This window comes from Elgaria multicarinata, chromosome 8, assembly GCF_023053635.1.
Source record: "Elgaria multicarinata webbii isolate HBS135686 ecotype San Diego chromosome 8, rElgMul1.1.pri, whole genome shotgun sequence".
Taxonomy (NCBI): Eukaryota; Metazoa; Chordata; class Lepidosauria; order Squamata; family Anguidae; genus Elgaria; species Elgaria multicarinata.
This window is the reverse complement of record NC_086178.1, coordinates 60,035,340-60,055,882: the sequence shown is the minus strand read 5'-3', so window position 1 is coordinate 60,055,882 and position 20,543 is coordinate 60,035,340. Positions and strand designations below refer to the sequence as shown.

Sequence of the window (20,543 nt, the reverse complement as noted above, 5' to 3'; positions counted from 1 at the left end):
ATTGCCAGATTGTTTTTCGCAGGTATGTTGCCTGCAAATATGAGTAATAGGTGCTGATGTGTTGTGAAAAGTAATTGAAGTGAAGACTGTAAATCACATTCTCCTCATATATAGGGCCGGCCCTCCCATTAGGTGGAGTGAGTCACCTCAAGTAGCGTATTTTGGATGTCATGAAAGGGCAGCAAACTGTTAGTTATTGCCAGGGAGGGAGATAAGTGCTTGAGGGATTTTCTGCCGGAAAATGCCAAAATAGCTTGCCTTGCCTTGAGGACTATGCAGCATGACTTGTGTGTGTGGTGGGGGGAGACCTGCTGGTCCATATCAAGCAGCACAATGTCTGGGTCAGCCCTACTCACATATTACTAGATGGATGATTATTTGTATCCAACTGCTGAAAGCCTTAGGGTGTGATGCTATGCATGTTTAGACAGAAAAAAAGTCCTACAACTCCCAGCAAGCATGTGAATGCATCACCTCCATTCTTGTATTAGAGTATTGCTGGCAAAAGTGTACATAATAAGAGAGCCAGTGCGATGTAGCGGTTACAGTGCTGAACTGGGACTCGGGAGATCTGGTTTCTAGGCTACACATGTCCATGAAGTTCACTGGAGGATCATGTTGTCAGGAGGGTGATGTGTTTCACACCAGCAGAGCATGCACAGAGTGCAAATAATGCAAGCAGAACCAGAGGATCCAGGTAGCAGATGAAACAGTTCAATGAAGAAGGAAGCACTCAGACACAGTAGCTTTAACTACTAATCTAAGTTTACTTTACAAGTATATACAGAGTAAAATACAAAATGACGCTCCAGCAAACTCTCCAATATTCTTTCTCCAAACTCTCCACACTGATTCCCCATCAGTAACATATTTATACAAATGAACACCAATCACAGTGTTCTCATGTAATGTGAACACTGGATTGCATCAGCTAATTTGCTGTTCTGCCCAGATACCCTCCACCTGTGTATCTGGCCTCTTTCCAAAGTCTTGAGATGACTTCTTCTTAGGTCTCTAGTTCCAGCAAAAACTTACACAGGTTAAAAACCTGACACCCCTCCTTTTTTCTGAAACTAGAATTTATACATATACATTTAACTTATCATTCCAAGCTGTTTGATTAATTCCATATGCTTATGTACACTTAGAGGCTTCGTTAGTACATCAGCAACATTCTCATTTGTGTTACAGTAAATAAGATCAATTAATCCTTCTTGCACAGCTTGTCTTACATTGCAATAACGAATGTCCACATGTTTGCTTCTTGTATGCATTCTTTCAGACTTTGCCATGTGAATGCAAGTCTGATTGTCCTCAAACACTTTAATTGGTGTTTCTACCTGCACTTTTATATCTTTTAGTAATTGTACAAACCAAATTACTTCAGTGCAGACTTCAGATAAAGCAGCAAACTCAGCTTCTGAAGTTGACAGTGCTACCAGACTTTGTTTCCTGGATTTCCACCCAATTAAATTGTTTCCAAACTTTATCACAATTCCTGAAGTGGATTTTCTGTTTTGGGTATCGCCAGCCCAATCACTGTCCACATAGCACTCTAAAAATAATGTGTCTGACGGTTTTAACTTTAATGACACATCTATAGTGCTTTTCAGGTATTTAAATACTCTTTTTACTGCTTGCCAAGCACTATTTGTGGGTTTTGAAACAAATCTACTTAGAATGCCAACTGCATTTGCTATATCTGGCCTAGACCACTGTGCCAGATATAGTAGACTTCCAATTGCAGATTGGTATATTTCCTTATCACAAAATTCTGCATCTTGATCATTACATTGAAATCCTGCCACCATGGGGGTTTTAGCACCATTACACTCCTCCATGTTGAACTTTGTAAGCAGATTCCTGATCTTTGATTTCTGGCTTAATTCATAAACCCCTTGTTTCTTTGTGATTTCTACTCCCAGATAATCATGTATCTGACCCAAATTTTTTAGTTCAAAGAATTTACCTAATTGTTTTTCAAACTCTTCAACCTGGGCTTTTGTTCTGGCAATCAAACAGATGTCATCAACAAATGTCAGTAGCCACATTTGTTCACCTTTTACATTTTTTGTATAAAAACATGGATCTGCTATTCCATTACTGAAACCCAATGATTCAAGTGCTTCATGCAAACATTGGTTCCAATTTCTTGCAGACTGTTTCAAACCATAAATTGCCCTGTTTAATTTGTATACAGAACCTGGCACTTGAGATTCATACCCTGGAATTTGGGCCATGAAAACAGTTTCTTTTAGTTCTGCATTCAGATAAGCAGTTTTCACATCAAAATGAAAAACTTCACAATCATATTTTGCAGCCAGAGCTAATGCAATTCTCATAGATTCAGCTCTTACTGTGGGTGCAAAAACTTCATCAAAATTTACATTTTTTCTTTGTGTGAACCCTTGAGCAACAAGTCTTGCCTTGTATTTCGTTTCTCCTGTTTGCAAGAATTTTTTCTTAAAAACCCACCTACAACCTACTGCTTTTTCACCTTTAGGTAGCATTGTAGGGGTAAAAACATTGTACTTCGCCATAGACTTCATTTCTTCATCCATGGCCTCAAACCATTTTTCTTTCTCTGGCTTTGAGAGCTTCAGTACATTTTCAAAACTTTCAGGCTCATAGCTCACTTGGCAAACCCTGACTTCACTTGCTGTGAAACGATCAGGTGGAATGCCTTTGTTACTTCTTTCTGACCTTCTGGGGACAAAAGAACTTGTAGCTGCCTCCTCCTCCTCCTTCTTTGGACTTAAAGAAGTTTGGCTATCTAACCTAGCTGCTTGCTCTTCCGCTAGTTGTGGTGTTTTTTCAGAATTTTTACTCTCTGGCAAAAACACTTGACTGCCATGCAAACGTTCCCAATTACATTGCTCTTGGAATTCAGCAGACCTGGAAATAATTACCTCTCCATTGTCTGCATAAAACCTGTATGCCTTTGAACCTGGAGCATACCCCAAGAACGTCATTTTCCTGGCTTTAAACTGTCCTTTCCTCCTAATAGCCTTTGGAACATGTACCCAAGCAGTACTACCAAACACTCTCAAATGAGACAGTGATGGCTTTTTTCCAAACATTAGGAAATATGGACTACTGTTAACTGCTGTACTCCACAGTCTATTTACAATGTAATTTGCTGTGAGCAGTGCTTCACCCCAAAAATGTGCTTTTAGTCCAGAATCAGCCAACATGGCATCCTTCATGGTTTGCAGAACGCCATTTCGCCTTTCTGCGACACCATTTTGCCATGGGGAATATGGGGCACTACGTCTGGCTGAGATTCCTTTGTTCCTTAGCCATTTCTGAAAATCAGTAGACATAAATTCCCCTCCAAAATCACTTTGAAGTTGTTTTACCTTAGTAGAGAATTTTCTCTCCACCCAACTTTGCCAATTTTTGAAAATTTCAAACGTTTCACTTTTGTTCTTCATAACATAGCAAAAACCATATCTGCTATAGTCATCCACCAGGATTAAAGCATACCTCGCCCCTCCTAGTGTTTTAGACATGGGACCAATCAAGTCAGCATGCACCAGCTCAAAAATCTGCTTGGTGACTCTGTCACTCTTTTTACATATTGGAGCAACTTTTGACTTTGCCAATTTGCATGTGCTGCAGTCTAAATACTTTTCACAAGATTTTAAATTAAGTCCTTCACACATATCAGGCATTTTCTGCAGTACTTTGAACCCTGCATGTCCCAAACGTCTATGCAACAGGTGTATACAATTGTCATGTACAGGTGTGTTGCTAAATACAGAACATACATCTTTAGAACCTCCTTCTCCCTTGGGCAACATTTCATAAAGATTGTTTTTCAGTACACCTAGAGCCAAAACCTCATTTCCTTTGAGCACTTTACATTCTTTGTTTGAAAACATTACACTGTATCCTGCATGGTCTAAACAAGACACACTTAACAAATTATGCTCAAGACTTGGCACACATAATACTTTGTTCACAGTCTCACCCAAACTTGGAATGAATACAGGTCCTTCTCCAGCAACAACTGACACTTTGCCATCTGCCAACGTAACATAGTCCCGGTTGGTAGGATGCAATTTTTTAAACAACCCCTTATTGTTCACAATATGTTGACTGGAACCACTGTCCATCAGCCATGTGCTTTTTGGGTCATTTTCAACAGCCTTGACCACGGAGACTTTCGGTTTTGCAGTTTTCTTTTTCTTGCCTGAATAAGCTTGCTTCTCCGTCTGGCTAGGGCAATTCTTTCGCAGATGCTCTGTGGAACCACAACGAAAACAGCGCCTCACTGCAAACACTCGCTCCTTATCTTCACAAGCTGCTTGTTTGGTGGGAGTTTCTCTTGGCTTAGCAGTTTGCTTCTCAAGCTTCTTTTGCTCTTCTTCTAATAGCCGGCCGGTCAGAAATCGTAACGTCAGCTCACTTTCACGCATAGCCTCCAAACTCATGACAAGGCTATCCCATGAATCATCTAGCGAACTGAGAACAACGTAGACTTTATGACATTCAGTAAAAGTCATGCCTTGCTCTTCCAGGTCTGCAAACAATTGCCTCATCATGTTGAGATGTTCAGACACACTGGAATTTGGCTGCAGTTGAGCTCTGTACAGCTTCCGCGTTAGCGTGACCTTGCTCACGGCCGAATCTCTCACATAAATCTCTCGGAGATTCCTCCAGCATTCTTGTGCTGACACCAACCCACGAACATGTACAAGTTGATTATCTTCCAGACACAAAATAATGCTGGCTAGAGCTTTCTCTATACTTCTCTGTTCACCTTCATCTGGCTGAGCAGGGGGATTACTGACAACTGTCCATAAATCCTCCCTCCGGAGATATTGCTCCATCTTGACGCTCCACGCCAGATAGTTGTGCTCATTCAAACGGCTCAGGGACAAACCTCCCAACGCCATACTTGACGCCATCTCAAAAAACTGCACACAGATGTCTTACTTGCTTTCTTCTAGCCCCTCCTAGGCAAACAGCAACAACATTCACCAGGCTGCAGATTGAGAAGACTCTTCTTCACTTCCAGGACTCCAACAGCAATTTGCCACCACACTGGAACACCTCTAGTCAGGCTGAGCAATCTGGGCCCATGACCTGACAAGAGGGTGATGTGTTTCACACCAGCAGAGCATGCACAGAGTGCAAATAATGCAAGCAGAACCAGAGGATCCAGGTAGCAGATGAAACAGTTCAATGAAGAAGGAAGCACTCAGACACAGTAGCTTTAACTACTAATCTAAGTTTACTTTACAAGTATATACAGAGTAAAATACAAAATGACGCTCCAGCAAACTCTCCAATATTCTTTCTCCAAACTCTCCACACTGATTCCCCATCAGTAACATATTTATACAAATGAACACCAATCACAGTGTTCTCATGTAATGTGAACACTGGATTGCATCAGCTAATTTGCTGTTCTGCCCAGATACCCTCCACCTGTGTATCTGGCCTCTTTCCAAAGTCTTGAGATGACTTCTTCTTAGGTCTCTAGTTCCAGCAAAAACTTACACAGGTTAAAAACCTGACACATGTAAGCCGCCTTGAGTTACTTGTTAAAGTAAAAAGCTATGATATACATGTAATAAATAAATAAAATAATATTGCCCCTTTGTGGTGAAAATCATGGTATAAAGAAAAAAAGAGAAAGAAATATATCACCACCTTCAGTGGATTTTTTGGAGTACAAGTCTTCCTTTGCCTGACAATAAAGTCTAAGTTCTTAGAGTCAGGGGAATACAATTTAAACCTATTTCTATAATGAATTTTTGAAAAGAACTCCTACTTTAAGTTGCTTGGTCTTCTCCCGTAGGGTATGCCGATACAACTGTAACTGTTCTGCTGCTTCTGGTCCTGGTTGACGGGCTAAGATGTGCTTCAGTTCTACATACAGCTTCTCTTTCTCCTAGGAGACAAAATGGAATGAAACCAACTTGTTACACCTTCCTGCTTCCCATTTTAGAACTTAAGGAAGGAGTGCTAATATAAGGACATCAGAACAGAAAGATAAGAAAAAACCAGAGTATAAAGACATTTCTAACCTAACAATGTTTGCTGAACTGTAGTGTTTTACCTCTTGCCAACCTGAAAATCATCCTTGTTATCTTAGCATATTAGATATAAATGCAGAAGTAATTCCACCTGACCCTCACATTGGACAATCTACTATGCATCATAACCAAAACACATGCAAAAAAAGAGTTCTGCAAGATTTTAATGAAAAATTACTGCACCATAAGTTTATAATAATCACATTTCATACCTTTCTATCAGATTTTTTTTAAAAAAAATTATTTACAATTCCTAATAATCATGATTAACCACCCTTAGAGCTCGTTCTATTTTTTAAAAAGTTAGCTCTGTCATTCTGTCTCATAAGGCTCTGAAGCTAGATTATAACAATAAAAGTCATACAAAAAATAGCCAAGAACTAATATTGCAAAAGCACAAGAAGCCTAACAAGCAAACAGAACAGAGAAACAGAGATTTAACAGCAACAGTACAAATGCATAATTATATGAAGAACTCATAGGCATAACACAGAACTTTTATCAAGAACACATGGAGAAATACAAACATGCTGGCTTATAATGCTGATACTAGGAAAAAATCAACATCTTCATCCTTTCAGTGTTAATTTCAGCTGTATTTTGCATGGTCTTTCACTATAGTGCTTATACATCCTTGTAGATTTAAACTTCTAACTATGACACATGTATTTCTGTAAAGGGGAGACAGGGGTTAATAGTAGTTAACATTTTAGTGAGAAGTAGGAGCTAGGCAAGAAAATTTGTAACCCAGGCACTTGAGCCAGAGGGGAGACTGGAATAGCTCAAGTTCTTATCTCTATCAAAGGCCATAAGGCCAACCCAGCTGAGAAGGTGTAAAAATGCCCTCTCATCCTCCTTGGTGAAGGGAAAGGGGCAAAGGAGTTGGGATCTGGGTGAGAAATGGTATAAAACAGACAGGAGGATCTCCATCTTTTGTCCTTTGGTTTTCATCCGGTCTGGGTGGAACGTGCTCATATGCTGGGCTAAAGACAAAGGATCCTACTTCAGTGTGTAACTAGCAAGGCCAGGTAGAATTTGTTATTTTAATCTTGTGTCAGGTTTCGAACCAGGGAATTGGTTCTTGGGTGTTTCTGATATTGTATTCTATTATTTGTAAATGAACTTTTATCTCAACCTTTTGTGCTCCTATTCCTTTCAATGGGTCACTGCTAAATGCAGTGGGCTACTGTTTCATCCAAGTGGCTGGAAATACTGGGGAGGATTCCTCTGGAGCCCTGGTAAAAGGAGGGCTGAAAAGGTGGTGGCAGCAGGAGAGGGTGGCAAGGTGAGCCGCGGAATTCGGCCTTCCTTTACCATTTCAACCCATACTTCTTATCTACTTTTGCAGGTGCAATTAATCATGTTCCACATGGTGGCTGATGCAAGACGCTAGTAGTTGCAGTTGTCCATTTGTACTATATGGAATCAGGCTTAAAAACCTTTGAGTATTTTGCATGTAACACAGTGCAAATGTAAGCAGAGGAAGTGGTGTGACATGTGCAACATTCACTGTTGGAGGTAAATGCACAGTGTCAAACTCAATCTTGCTGTCAAAAGAGTTCTTCATATAATTTTCATATTGCATTTCGAAATACACTCCACATAAATACATCAATATTTTGTACCCAGTTATAATAAGTTAAACCTGTTATTCAACAGTAATATTCTGTTGAAATAACATAATATGTATGCATATAATGTTTGTATATGCATACTAGGCATGTGCTCCGCTCCAATTAGAAGTGCAGAAGCAGGAGCGAATTGGCCTGCTCCGCCTTGCCTAGAGGCGGAGTAGAAGCGGACCGCGGACCCCTAGAAGCAAGGCGAAGAGAAGCGGCCATTTTTCGGAGCTCCTCTTTCAGGAGGACCGCTCCGATCGCCATCTTGAAACATTTCGCCCATAGGATTGCATTGCTCCGCCCCGCCCCCGCTCCGCCTATGTCCGCTCCGCTCTGCTCGGATCTGGAAGAGAAGCGGAGCAGGGGTCCGTGCACACCCCTAATGCATACATATACAAACAGGATTTATTTACTCTTCCCAAACAGCTACCTCATACTATTTTGTTTATCATATTAATCATGTTCTTCCTGCAAGAAAGTTCACAATGTTATTTTATCCTCGCAAGACAGGTTAGGCTGAGAGAGAACCCAAGGTAATCCAGAGGGTTTTAGGAGTGAGAGGAAATTTGATTTCTCAGAATCATCCAGATCCATAACAGTTCTCTAGACAGAATAGTATACTGGCTTTCAACCTGTTTCAGTATCACAGTATGTAATAGCACTAACAAAACAAAAGCAGCATTATCTACTGTTTCATGCATTTCTGTAATATGCCTTTGTTTCACTCAATATTGTAGCCTATATCTCCACAGCGTTGTTCTGAGACTACTGAGCTTCTTTTCCCTGTTCCTTGGGGAAAGGACTAATGTCTTGGCTCTCACTTATGACCTTAGATCTCAGTCCTTGGCCCTTAAGTCTTTATCTGGAATCTACTGTTCATGCTTCACATCTCTTGCAGGTCTAAGGGAGAATCCCCAGCAATATCCACTAGGGGTGTGCAGAGTGGGTCTTCAGGGTACAGTTCCGTTGAGGGGTTCTCCACACTACCGGATTGCTCATTGGAATACTCCGCCAGATTACTTGCTGCACATCATAAATGCACATGGGTGAATTAATGCAGAATCTGGGGGGGGGGGTGAGGGATTGTTTTTTTAAAAAATTACTAATAAATCATGGGATGAAGGGATCTGCTTCAATCTTGGCTTACCTAAAGCCCTACTTAAGAGCTATCATGCTGCCAAGTTTCATCTCTTTATCTTTAAAAATGACAGAGATGTAAGCATTTTGTTAATTGTCATGGGCTAATGGAACAGCTGACTGTCAAATTTTGACAGCTGAGCTGTCAAACTTTTAAAAACTTCTTTAAAAATCAAGGGATGAAGGGATCTGCTCCACACTTGGTATGCCTAAAGCCCTCCTTAAGAGCTACCATGCTGTAAAGTTTCATCTCTTTATCTTTAAAAATGACAGAGCTGTAAGCATTTTGGTTAATTGTCATAGCCTATAATGAAACAGTTATCTGAAAATGGGACAGAGCTCCGAAAAATCTTCACTCCACACTGCAGGTATCTGACAGTTTTAAAAACATCCCCTAAGAGCACTGTCAAACCCTCAGATTTTTGGTGCAGAGGGCATACCCCTAATATCCACATCCATAACTCCAATGACCATGAGTGCCTATTGTGCTATTAGAGGCAGTCTGGTGGAAGCCAACCACTCTCTCGTCCCTTCCATACTCAGTCCCCTTGATGTGGTTGCTGTTGAACCCTCCCATTCATGCCTCCTTTAAAAAATAAAAAATGCCCTACTCTTCTCTATAATTTCCTTTGACCCCATGTACCTTTCCAGGCCAAATTCTATTCACTCCCCATTTTTCTCTCCCCCAACCCTGTATTCCAACTTCTCTTTGGCTGCTTGACTCTCACCAGCTTCTCTCTGCTCTCCTTTCTCCATCTTTTCTCCTTCTTTCTGCTCTCTCTTTGTTCCTCCTTCTCACTCTCTGCTCTCTTTCCCTACCCATTGTCTCTCCTTCAAGTAGGGTTTGAATATTCCTGACTCAGGCTCTAGTTAAGTTAATTTTCTTAGGATCCAAGCTAATATTTCTAAAGCACTTTCAAACAACAACCATTTTTTTTAAAAAAAAAAAAATCACATTGCACCTTTGTCTGAGATAGACAGAAAAATCACAGGTTTCCCACTTATTTGTGACTACCTAAAATGACTTCTCCACACCCTCATTGTGCTATTTCACTGTTGAAGTGTGGAGGGCTCCCATCGTGTGCTTAGATCCCAGAAGAATTGTCTAAGGTGATTTACCCATGAGCCCCCAAGAACCAGAAGTTACTCAGGCCCACAAAGCTGTGAGTTTTAGGATCAAACTAGCATGGGAGCATTCCCTTGACATTACATAATTAGATTACATTAGTGAAAGTGTACAGTATAGTGTAATGTTTGAGTAATATAACATGAGAGTTACTTGCAGTAACGAACGGTACAATTTGTATTTAACATCAATTTCTTTGAAAGATAGGCAAAGAAACAATTGTGCTGCTTTTGTTCTCACCTCAGTAGCCTGCAGCTATCTGAGGTTCTTGTGATAGCAGCTGGATAGCTCATTAACCGAAAGAGCTAACTAACCTTTAATTAGAATGAATTAGAATTAAGTATTTCTCTATGCTTGCATTTTCAAATCTAGCATGCTGCTAGATTTGTTTCTCGATAAAGCTCAGTCAATGGAAACAGCTAGAGAGAGAAGTCTTACACTAAAGATATTATTCATTCAACACTAACGCTGCTGATGTCCCCTAAAGCCAATAAATCACTTCCTAACACTGTGACTGCATCAATCATACAGGAAAAATACTGGAAGTTAGCTAGAAAGGAGAAATACTGAAAGCTTAAAGCTAATATCACAGAACTATCCTCAGAACTGAAACAATGGATTGTAGTGTGTGTATCAGGATTTCACAGAGCATAGTTGTTCAGATTATATTATTCAAAGCAGTGGTTCCCAATTGGTGGTCCCACCCAGAGGGTCCGTGGCACCATTCACATATTCACCATTCATTTCTGGAGTCCACTGACGACGAATTCCTACCAGAAGTAAAATATAACATCACTGAGCACCTGCGTGATTTAGCGACTAGCTTCAGAGATTACTTCCCTGCACCTAATCCTGAAAACTCATGGATAAGGAATCCTTTTGATTGTGGTGATGTACAACTAACAGCTCTAACTGCGGAAGAGCAAGATGCACTTGTTGACGTGACTTGTGACGGTTCACTGAAATCATTTTTCAAAGAATATAGACTGGACCAATTCTAGGTAAAGGTTTTTCCTGATTATAAGAAGTTAGGTGAAAAAGCTTTGAAACATCTAGTTCCCTTTTGTTCCACATATCTTTGTGAACAAAATTTTTTGACATTTTGATCAGCTCGATGTTGATCCAGATTTGAGATTAAAAGCAGGAAATATTGAACGGGATGTGGAAGGGATTGTTTGGGACAAAAGAGGCATGATTTCTCCCATCACATTTAGGTTTAGTAGCTGCTAGACATGTCATAATTTGTTCAATTGTAAACTAGACATTAGTAAAATTAAATTCGTCTTTATATTCCTAACTAAATCATTGTCATTTTTGTGTGGTAATATCACAAACATCACAAATTTTATGGTCTGTTTTTAGTATACCTAAAATCCTTTGCTTATTAGGGGCTACCCCTTATTTTCTCCAACAATTTGCTTCGCACAGGTAACTACCATAGAGATAACAATTTTTTCAAAAGTAGGGGGTTTATGGCTTGGCATTTGAAAAACAAGGGGTCCGCAGTACTTAGCGAATTGGGAACCACTGATTCAAAGGGCTTCACCACACCAGGCTTTTTATCCCACAATTTATGGGGGCTTCCGCTTCCAGATTCTTTGTGGGATTTAAATTGGTTCTTTACACAGCCATTTTTCCTTTTATTGCATAACACTATCTGCCATTTACACTGGTGGGTGGAGCCTGGCAGGATGTTATCAAATGACCACCCGCTCTGGTGTAGTCCCTCCCTCCTCTGGGCATGAAATGGAACTTTTCCATTTCAGCTTCTTTGCCTCCCCTTTTCACTTCTGCTCAGGTCCCTACCTCGCTTTCTTCCAAGTAAAGGTGGCCACCGTGGGCAAGACAATAGGACTTCTTTGGGAGTAAGCTCAGTGAACTCGGCAAAACTTACTTCAGAGTGAAAGGGCACTAAGGCTCCCGACTATCTGTCCACAAAACCAATTGAATTCAATGGCATGTCCTTTCCTATCACCACCTGTTTGCTCATAAGCCAGCCTCATCGGCTCAGCGAGGGCTGCAGTGATACACTCTATCTTTCCCCCAAGGCAACTCTTCACCCATCCAGGTTTACACCCAAACTGGTGCGACTGACAGACTGAAACTGACAGATCATAGGCTAAAAGTTCAAACTGGTCTCAATGTGGACCTCTTGAACCAGTGCTTGGAGGCTGCTTTGGAATGGATGAGGGTGAACAAGTTGAATCTTAATCCAGACAAGACAGAGGTACTGTGGGTTGGGAAACCAACTACTTCAGATGGAGGTTTCCAACTGGTCTTAGATGGCGTTGCACTCCCCCTAAAAGACCAAGTATGCAATTTGGGAGTCTTCCTGGACTCTGAGCTAACTGGGGAAACCCAGGTGGCTGCAGTGTCCAGGAGTGCATTCTACCAGCTTAGGCTGGTATGCCAGCTGTGGCCCTATCTGGAGAGGACAGATGTCGCCTCAGTTATCCATGCACTAGTCATGTCCAGGCTAGATTACTGTCATGCGCTGTATGTGGGGCTGCCTTTGAAGAAAGTTCAAAAACTACAACTGGTGCAGAATGTGGCTGCCCAAGTACTGGTAGGGGCGAGGCAATTTGATCATGTAACGCCTATACTGTGCCAGCTGCACTGGCTACCACTGTGTTTCCAAGCCCAATTCAAAATGCTAGTTTTGACCTTTAAAGCTCTAAACGGTTTGGAATTGCCTTCACCAAAATCAACCTGCCCACACTTTAAGATCATAAAGAGAAGGTATTTGCCCACCAGTGAGAGCAATTAGGTGGATGATCACGCAGGAGAGGGCCCTCTCAGTAGTGGTCCTACATCTGTGGAACAAACTTCCATTGGAGGTCTGCCATGCACCATCCTTGCAGACTTTTAAGAAGGCCTTGAAAACATTTTATTTTACCGTGGCCTTCCCATGATCAGTACTGTTACTGCTGCTATTGTTCTTGCTGGTTCCATTATTGGTTTTATTGATTTTAATTGCTATTTTATTTTGATTATGTTTTTATTGCTTTTAATATTTTAACTGTTTTTTATATATTTTGTTGTTTTAAGGTGCCTTGTGAGGACTTCTTCCCTGAAAGGCAGCCAAGAAATGTTTTAAATAAATAAATAACATAATAAATCTCAATGAACTCAGTGCCTGGGAGGACAAACATCTCTTACACACAAGTTCTTAAAAAATGAAGGGCAAAACTTTAACTGGTGCAGACCAGTTAGGCATTAGTACTGGCAAGGAAGATTTAAGAGTTATAGCAACTAACAAAATGAACATGAGTCAAGAATATACGTAATTCAGTGGCACAAGAGGGCAATGCCATTTTAAATTGCATTAACAGAGGTTTATATCCCTGATTCAGGAGTAAAAATAGTGCTGCTTTGCTCAGACCTCATTTGGAATACTGTGCTCGTTCTGATGCATAACAGTTCAAGAAGGATATTGACAAGTCAGAAATGATTCAAACAGCAACAAAAATTATAAGCAGTCTAAAAGGCAAGTCATAGGGTAATAGGCTGAGGGAATGTCTGTATTTAGTTTATAGGGTGGGAAGAAGGTGATGGGGGGCATACTGACTTTTTAAATATTTAAAAACACTGTCAATGAAGGAAAACAGTTGCACAACATTTTTTATGATCAAGTGGGAAAGCCCTCATTATGGTGCCACATTTGCCCCGATATGTGGCAACCCAAGGGAGGGTGTTCTCAATACAGGCACCCTGGCTGTGGAACTCCTTCCCCCCTCATATAGGGGTGACGCCTAGTCTTATAAGCTTCGGCACCAGCTAATGCCCTATTTGTCTACCCAGGCTTTTGATTAAATTTTCCTCTTTTGCCGCATTAAGTAAACTGCTATTTATCTGCTACTGTTCTAATCTATTTGATTATGTTTTCATTAATGCTGTATTATTTTGCTACATTTTATTACTTGTACTCTGGTTTAGGATAATTTTATAATGAAAAGTGCGTAAGAAATTTCATAAATAAATATGCCGATAGTACACAAAGCAATGGCTTGAACTACAGGGATATAGCTTTAGCTCAATCATTAGGGGCTAACAATACTAGGGATGGAGGAGAATTTAGTTTGGTCCACATTTCCTGAAACAATATGAAAATAGGTTCACAGTTATTCTACAGAATTTTAAGAATGCAGTTCTCTGAACAAAAAATATGTACACAAATGTGGATATTCAGAGAAACTGCACATAAAAAATGTGTAATGGGGGAGTACAAAAATAAAATCTGGGAAATAATCAACTGTTGTGTGGAAAATGCTCAACAGATGACACAAGAGTCAAGGGTGAACTATTTAAGCAACTGTTGACTATTGTGTCGTCTGAACCCAGTCTCTCTGTGTGTGTGCTTCAAGAAACTCCTTCCTGTGGTCTCAAAAACTACTTTTAATCCTGCAGCTCAGTTTCACAAGGAATGCAATTAATTTCCCCATCAAGGCATAACTCTCTGTGAAGGCTGGAGCATCCCCAATTGGTGTAAGTGTTAATGAATCCATTTCCACAGCTAATTTTCCTCAAACCAGCTTATGCATTTGAATATCTGTAAACCTCAATAAATGTGACATTGTGGCATTATCCTCTTCAACAGTGTCTAAATGTGGATCTCTTTGGGAGTGAATCACTTCTTAGTCATAGATGCTCTATTTGCCAATGTCTAAAGATTCCTTATAAGTGGGTTTGTGGATCTTGTCGGAATGGGTGTTCCGTACACAAAAGCACATCACATAACAGACCCATTTGTTTATCCAGGCTTTTCATGAGTGAGTGTGCTGCCCAACTTGTTTGTTTGTAATTATGTTGTATTGGTTTTAATTAGTTTTAACATTTTAATTAATTTGTATATAAATGTTCCAGCAATTATTAGTTATTTTGATTGTATTTCATGTATTTCATTAATTTAATTTGCTTCGAAACCATATTTTAAAATTTGATCAGCAGTATATACAAATTTTACATAATAATAAACAACTTGAGAAAAAGGTACCTGTATTTGACTAGCCCTTGAAAAGAGTACAAGAAGGATAATTGTTTACTCTAAGTTCACTACTAAAGCATAAATTTATCAGATGAAGCTCTGAAGTGTTTTGGAAGCCACTAGAGGACAAGTTAGATACATGCCATTGGCAAGAGTCCATGTATGTTCATAAATAAAATATTGTGGGATAAAGTAGCAAAGGCAGTTTATAGGGAGTGTCTGCTCTGTGGTGGACACAGCTTAGAAATAGTTCAGATGCTAGAAGACAAAGAAACAAAGAAGTGTTGGTGATTTCAGATTGCATCTCCACCTGGCCTCCTTCCATTCATAATTTCTTCATGAAGCAGAAATGCCTTAAAGAAAGAAAACTGTCCCCTGAGTTTATCTACCAGAGCCAAAAGTTATATTTTATGACAGATGGGGTACCTTCTGTATCCAACTTCCATATTGGATCAGACCAATGGTTTATCCAGCCCAATGCTCTTTCTTGAACAGTGGCCAATGCTGGATTATTCCGTGGAAGGGTGGAATTTTAGAGCGTACTGAAAAGTCCATCTGAAATTACTTCTTCCTAAATTAGAAAAGTCAGACATGGGGGGATACTAATGCTCAGGACTGTAATTCCTTGATAATATTAAATTAGACTCATATCTTCCACAAATGACTTGAATCCTTTAAAAAAAAAACTTTACACGTTTCATTTTTGACGTATTCACAGTAAAAAGTTCTACAGGCCATTGTACAATAAGTTAAAAAGCTCTTCCTACAGCTTGCTCTAAACATGGTACCTTGGTGCCTTTTGGCTGGTATAATACATGAAGATAAGCAACTGCTTTAATTCACTAAATGTGACACTACCCCTGCCTCCCTACAGTTTAATACTCCACCCCATCCCAATCCAAAATCTTTTGTTTTAGAAACCTAAACAATATGCATCGTGAACTGAGTTGTAAAATGGGGGGGTCACATTTTTTTCTCCCTTTTTGGAGATTTGTCAGGGACAGGGGTATTTGGTTTTTATTTCTTTATTTCTTTATTATATTTTTTATACCGCCCAATAGCCAAAGCTTTCTGGGCGGTTCACAAAAATTATTATTATTATTAAATTTATTTGTAGTGGGCACTGCAAAGAGAAGGTGCCCTCCCATCCCTCTATGCCATATTCTGATTGTGGCAGACTGGCAGCACCAATGAGGCACTTTGCAGACTGGCAGCACCAATGAGGCACCATTCCCCCCTTCAGTCAGGGCATTTTCTATGTTATTGAGGGCAAAGAAAGTTAATTCAGAGCAATGCTTCCTAAATAGGTATAACTTCTTTTTGAATTAGCTTTTTCACCATAGTAGGAAGAAAGTTGATTTTAAAACATAAGAATTGTGCTGAAGAATAAACTGGGGGGGGGGTTGACTTTTGCAAAACAGTTTTGCCCATCTAAAAACCTCTTTTCTTGGAGAAACCATTTTCCGGAGAACATGCAACTCAACCGAAATGAATCATTAAAAATAAAACATACCTTTTTTAAATCTATCTTTCCATTTCTATGAGTGTTTTTTTAGGAATTTAGAATATGTTTGTCTATGCTTCACCCTTCCTCAAAGGATTTCTGTTTTACTGCTACTGCCCATTAGCAAAGAAGCCAAAAGCTACCACTATCTGGACGACGACGACGACGATGACAACAACACCCACTACTACAGTGCAAGCAAATGACAAATATCAGGAATCTTCTCTGCCTAGTGAAGCCAACATTCAATATAATAAATGATGCAGAAATACAAGAGAAAAGGAGGGCAAAGCTAAAAGGGACAACATTGACTGTGGTTTTTATGGTTTTGCTCAATGTATTTAACTGCCAATGAGTTTCAAACCTCACTTCTGCAAGATGCATACATCATGATCGTTCCCCGACTGGAAAGAGATGTAGAAGGAAGATGACAGAACCTACATAAATATTTTGCTTCATATTTAAGCTGGCTTTGCTGATCATCTTTTTTGCCTGTTTTTCTAGGTGCTATCTAACACGATAACTCTTCTTGTCAAGATTCTGGGTATGGATAAAGAAATGTACAAAAAACGTGTAGCTACTGTACACATTCTTATAATTAATCACTCAACTGCATGGAATGGGGCCAACATTTGCTAAAGCAAATTCATGATTTGGAAGCTGGAGCTAGGGAGACTGCACTTGTTATGATTAGAACTTACAAAAACTGTAAAATTAGGCATCCATGCACAAAATAAAATTAAAATACCAGAAGTTACACACCATTTAGAGGCTCAATTTCCTTTCACAATGCAACCTCATGATAATCACAGAACTCGCCATAATATAATTTGCTCACAACACACATTAACATTTACTGTATATTCTGTATAAATGGAATAAACAGAGAGGGAAATAAAATTTGCCCAGAACAAAGTACCAATGGAAGTTTTCTTTCAGATTTGCTCTTAAGTTAAATTTTATTAAGCCATTGAAAATGGGATTGAACCTTTTCACCCTGTTTGGATTTCTCATTAGTTAAGTGTAGAAAACTATTTAAAAATAAAGCTCTGTTTTCGGAACAAAGCTGGCCAGTGTTCATGTTCCAGCCTTGAATGTTGTGCAGATTTGTATTTTGTGAGAGGGCCTAGTAATGCGGGTAAAGTTGACGGACGGCAGGTCTTATATGCAATTGGTTTCCAATTTACTTCTCCAAACCATCAACAAGGGCCAACCAAGTCCTTTGAACATTGTGTAATGGGGTGTATAATAACCCTATTTAGAGACAGTATGTGCATTTCTATTAGAAAGGGAAATCTATCATATGCAGCAGAAACTGGCTACTTGTCCAATATATATTACCTCCATAATGTAGCAGCAGCAGAAACACTTGTCTTGTGTTACATCTGCTGTCCTTCTCCACTAAAAACTGTCTAAAACTTTTAAATGTTGTCAATTAATTTGCCACTGGGTTAAGAGTGCCATGTGTCAGGGGGCATCAAAAGGAAATCCAAGATCCTTAATTATTTCCTCATCAGCAAAATACACTGTAGCCCAGTAGGCAAAAGTTGCACAGGGCTAGGGGGAGAGGACTTCTGTATCCAATTTTATAGTGCGCACCTTTTAAATTAACTTAAAAACAAATACAACCAGAATTAGATATACAGATAAAGTAGTGGGTATCAAAACACGAATCCCATTCAAGCCTTGGTCAGGTATGAAGAAGGGTTTGCCCACAAAACCTAACCTTAGCCTTCATTGCCAGCTCCATCTGTCACAAGCAACAACAACAACAAACCTTAAGGTTTACAAAACTCAATGGAGTAATCAGTGGTGGTGAGGACTCACTAACCTGCTCGGCCCTACTTTGTCCTGCATTTGAAATGACCCTCCTCAGCATGCTCAAGGCTTTCACAGTATTTGACACTCCCTGGCTGCTGACATGGAAGAAAGATCATCTCCCACAAGTGTAGTGCTGTACTCTTCCTGCCCAGAGCTTGGAGACTCATTCACAGTTCTCCTAAATATTTCCAGTATTACTTGGATGTTGTATAACACTATCCTACTCTAAATCTTGAGTTATTGCTGCTCTACAAATATGAGAAAAATAATATGGGTTGATCCTAATTAAACATCAGTCACCCTTGAGCTCAGTTCTTATTCAGATTTAAAAATGAACAAAAAAGAACACCTCTTAGACATAAACTGGTCAGCCCACCATTAAAATTAGTTGTATATTTCAGTGAAACAAAGCTAATTAATTAGAGAGTCATTGCAGAACAATGCACCCCACATAAACATTAAATTAAAATAACACAAAATGCAATAAAATGCCATTACTTAGTGCTCAGATTGCTTTATATAATGATATCTGCCCTTCAGCTTTGAGATGGAATGGGCTATATGCACAATCGAATAAATAAATGATGAAGTCATAGAAGGAAAAGATAACAGTGAATTCCTATAAAACACTTGGGGAAAAGGTCGCTTTTGACAATAAGGGCAGAGCAAATATAAATTCTAGAGGAAGGCACTACACATAAGTCAGAGTGAACATTTGGGGGATTTCAGTGTTTTTGGCTCAGGATTACTTTTAGGGGGACAAATCCTGCCCGTCTGAGAATAGTTTTTTCAGTAGTGCTCAAAGAAATCTGTGGATCTGCCTCTAGCCTAAACCATAGCAATGTATTTCTCAACCTGTTTCTCAATTTAGCTTAATACTTTGCGTTTCCTTCTTCTTCTGAATGTGAACTAGCTACTGTCTTAATTAAATTTTGCTCTGGCTAGTACCCTAGCTAGACTCAGGTAGTGAACTACAGCTACAGAGATGTAATGTAAGCGAGGTCAGGGAACCTCCTGATCTTTATTGTGCTATGCTCAACATGTGATTAACTTGCACTTGCCAAAAAATTTTTTTAAAAAAAATCTGATTCTGGATAAGGACCAGGGCAGGACCTAGCAGTAGAGGAACAAAACCCCCAGAAAAGGCTCTGCTAATCTAATGTGTACATCGTGTGGTTACTTGGCCCCTGCCGCCAAGCAATACATCCAGACGCCAACGCATATAACCCAACAAAATCCAGACTACAGTTATATCACAAGCACAAAGCAAGAGAAAAGACAGAGAAGACAGAAAAGTAGCCTTATACTAAAGATACAATTCATGTGCTGAAGAATCCTGCATCAAAGTCCTGCTTGCCCATTTTGTGCTCCCTCTTCAAGTCAGGTAGGTTAACAAAAGTCTGTTCCCCAAACCACTGAATTGCATGCACCTATAGACGCCTTCCTAGAGGTAACAGAATGCTGCTGGGGGGAAAGGCAATAAAGTAGATAATAATTCTGAACACACTCGGGGGTTCATTTTGATAGGGATGTTTTTGTTTTTGTTTTGTGAGTCAGTATGTTGAAGTTGTCTAGAAAATGACACATATGCTAACTCTGTCATTAGGAAGCCCAGTCTGTCATTTTAACTGGAGATGATCAATGGTCTCACTCCTAATGAAGATGTATTACCGTCAAAATGGATGTTACAGTTCTAGTATTCCAATGGTGTTGGCTTGGTTACATATTTCAGAAATAACTAGTCTCCTTGTTATATACCAAGAACTTCCTCAATACATTTTGCAAATTGTTGTTATACATTTCTTCAAATATGCACAACATCACACATTTTACTGAGAGAGAAAAAATCATTTTACTTGTTACTAGACATCTACAGACCTCAGCAAAGGAAAATAATGTTCTATATTTCTTCTTCCCTATATGGTGAGACATTCAAGAATGCTTTTGTAGGCCATATGGTATCTTTTAGGAAATCAGGCTGAGCTGATTTTGGTGGTTCATGTTAGATACTACTTACCACATAATGAGTTCACTATGCAGTGTGACACAGCATTGTTGATAAAAAACAAGAATCAGTTGATCTGCTTTGGGAGTTTCATGTTTCTGGCATTATAACTAAAATGTCAACAGCACTGAACTCCAGAACCAATTTTTTTATGATGACATGAAGCACTGAAATTTCTAAGAACGCTAAGAACTCTTCTGCAAGCTGTTGCATAGGAGGCTGGTATTTCTTGTTAACGTAACTATACATTGTCCTATTCATTTTACTTCCGCAAGCACAGTGAGGTTGTGTTTCTCCTTT

At 39.5% G+C, this 20,543-nt stretch overlaps 1 protein-coding gene across 1 annotated transcript in view; it reads right to left on the bottom strand.

Annotated features, from left to right (window-relative positions):
• Positions 1-20,543, bottom strand: part of CFAP58 (cilia and flagella associated protein 58) — a 103,388-nt gene that overhangs the window by 14,115 nt on the left and 68,730 nt on the right. The window contains exon 16 of the mRNA XM_063133246.1: positions 5,783-5,902. Coding sequence (XP_062989316.1) covers positions 5,783-5,902 — 120 coding nt within the window. The remainder of the gene's footprint in view (positions 1-5,782; positions 5,903-20,543) is intronic.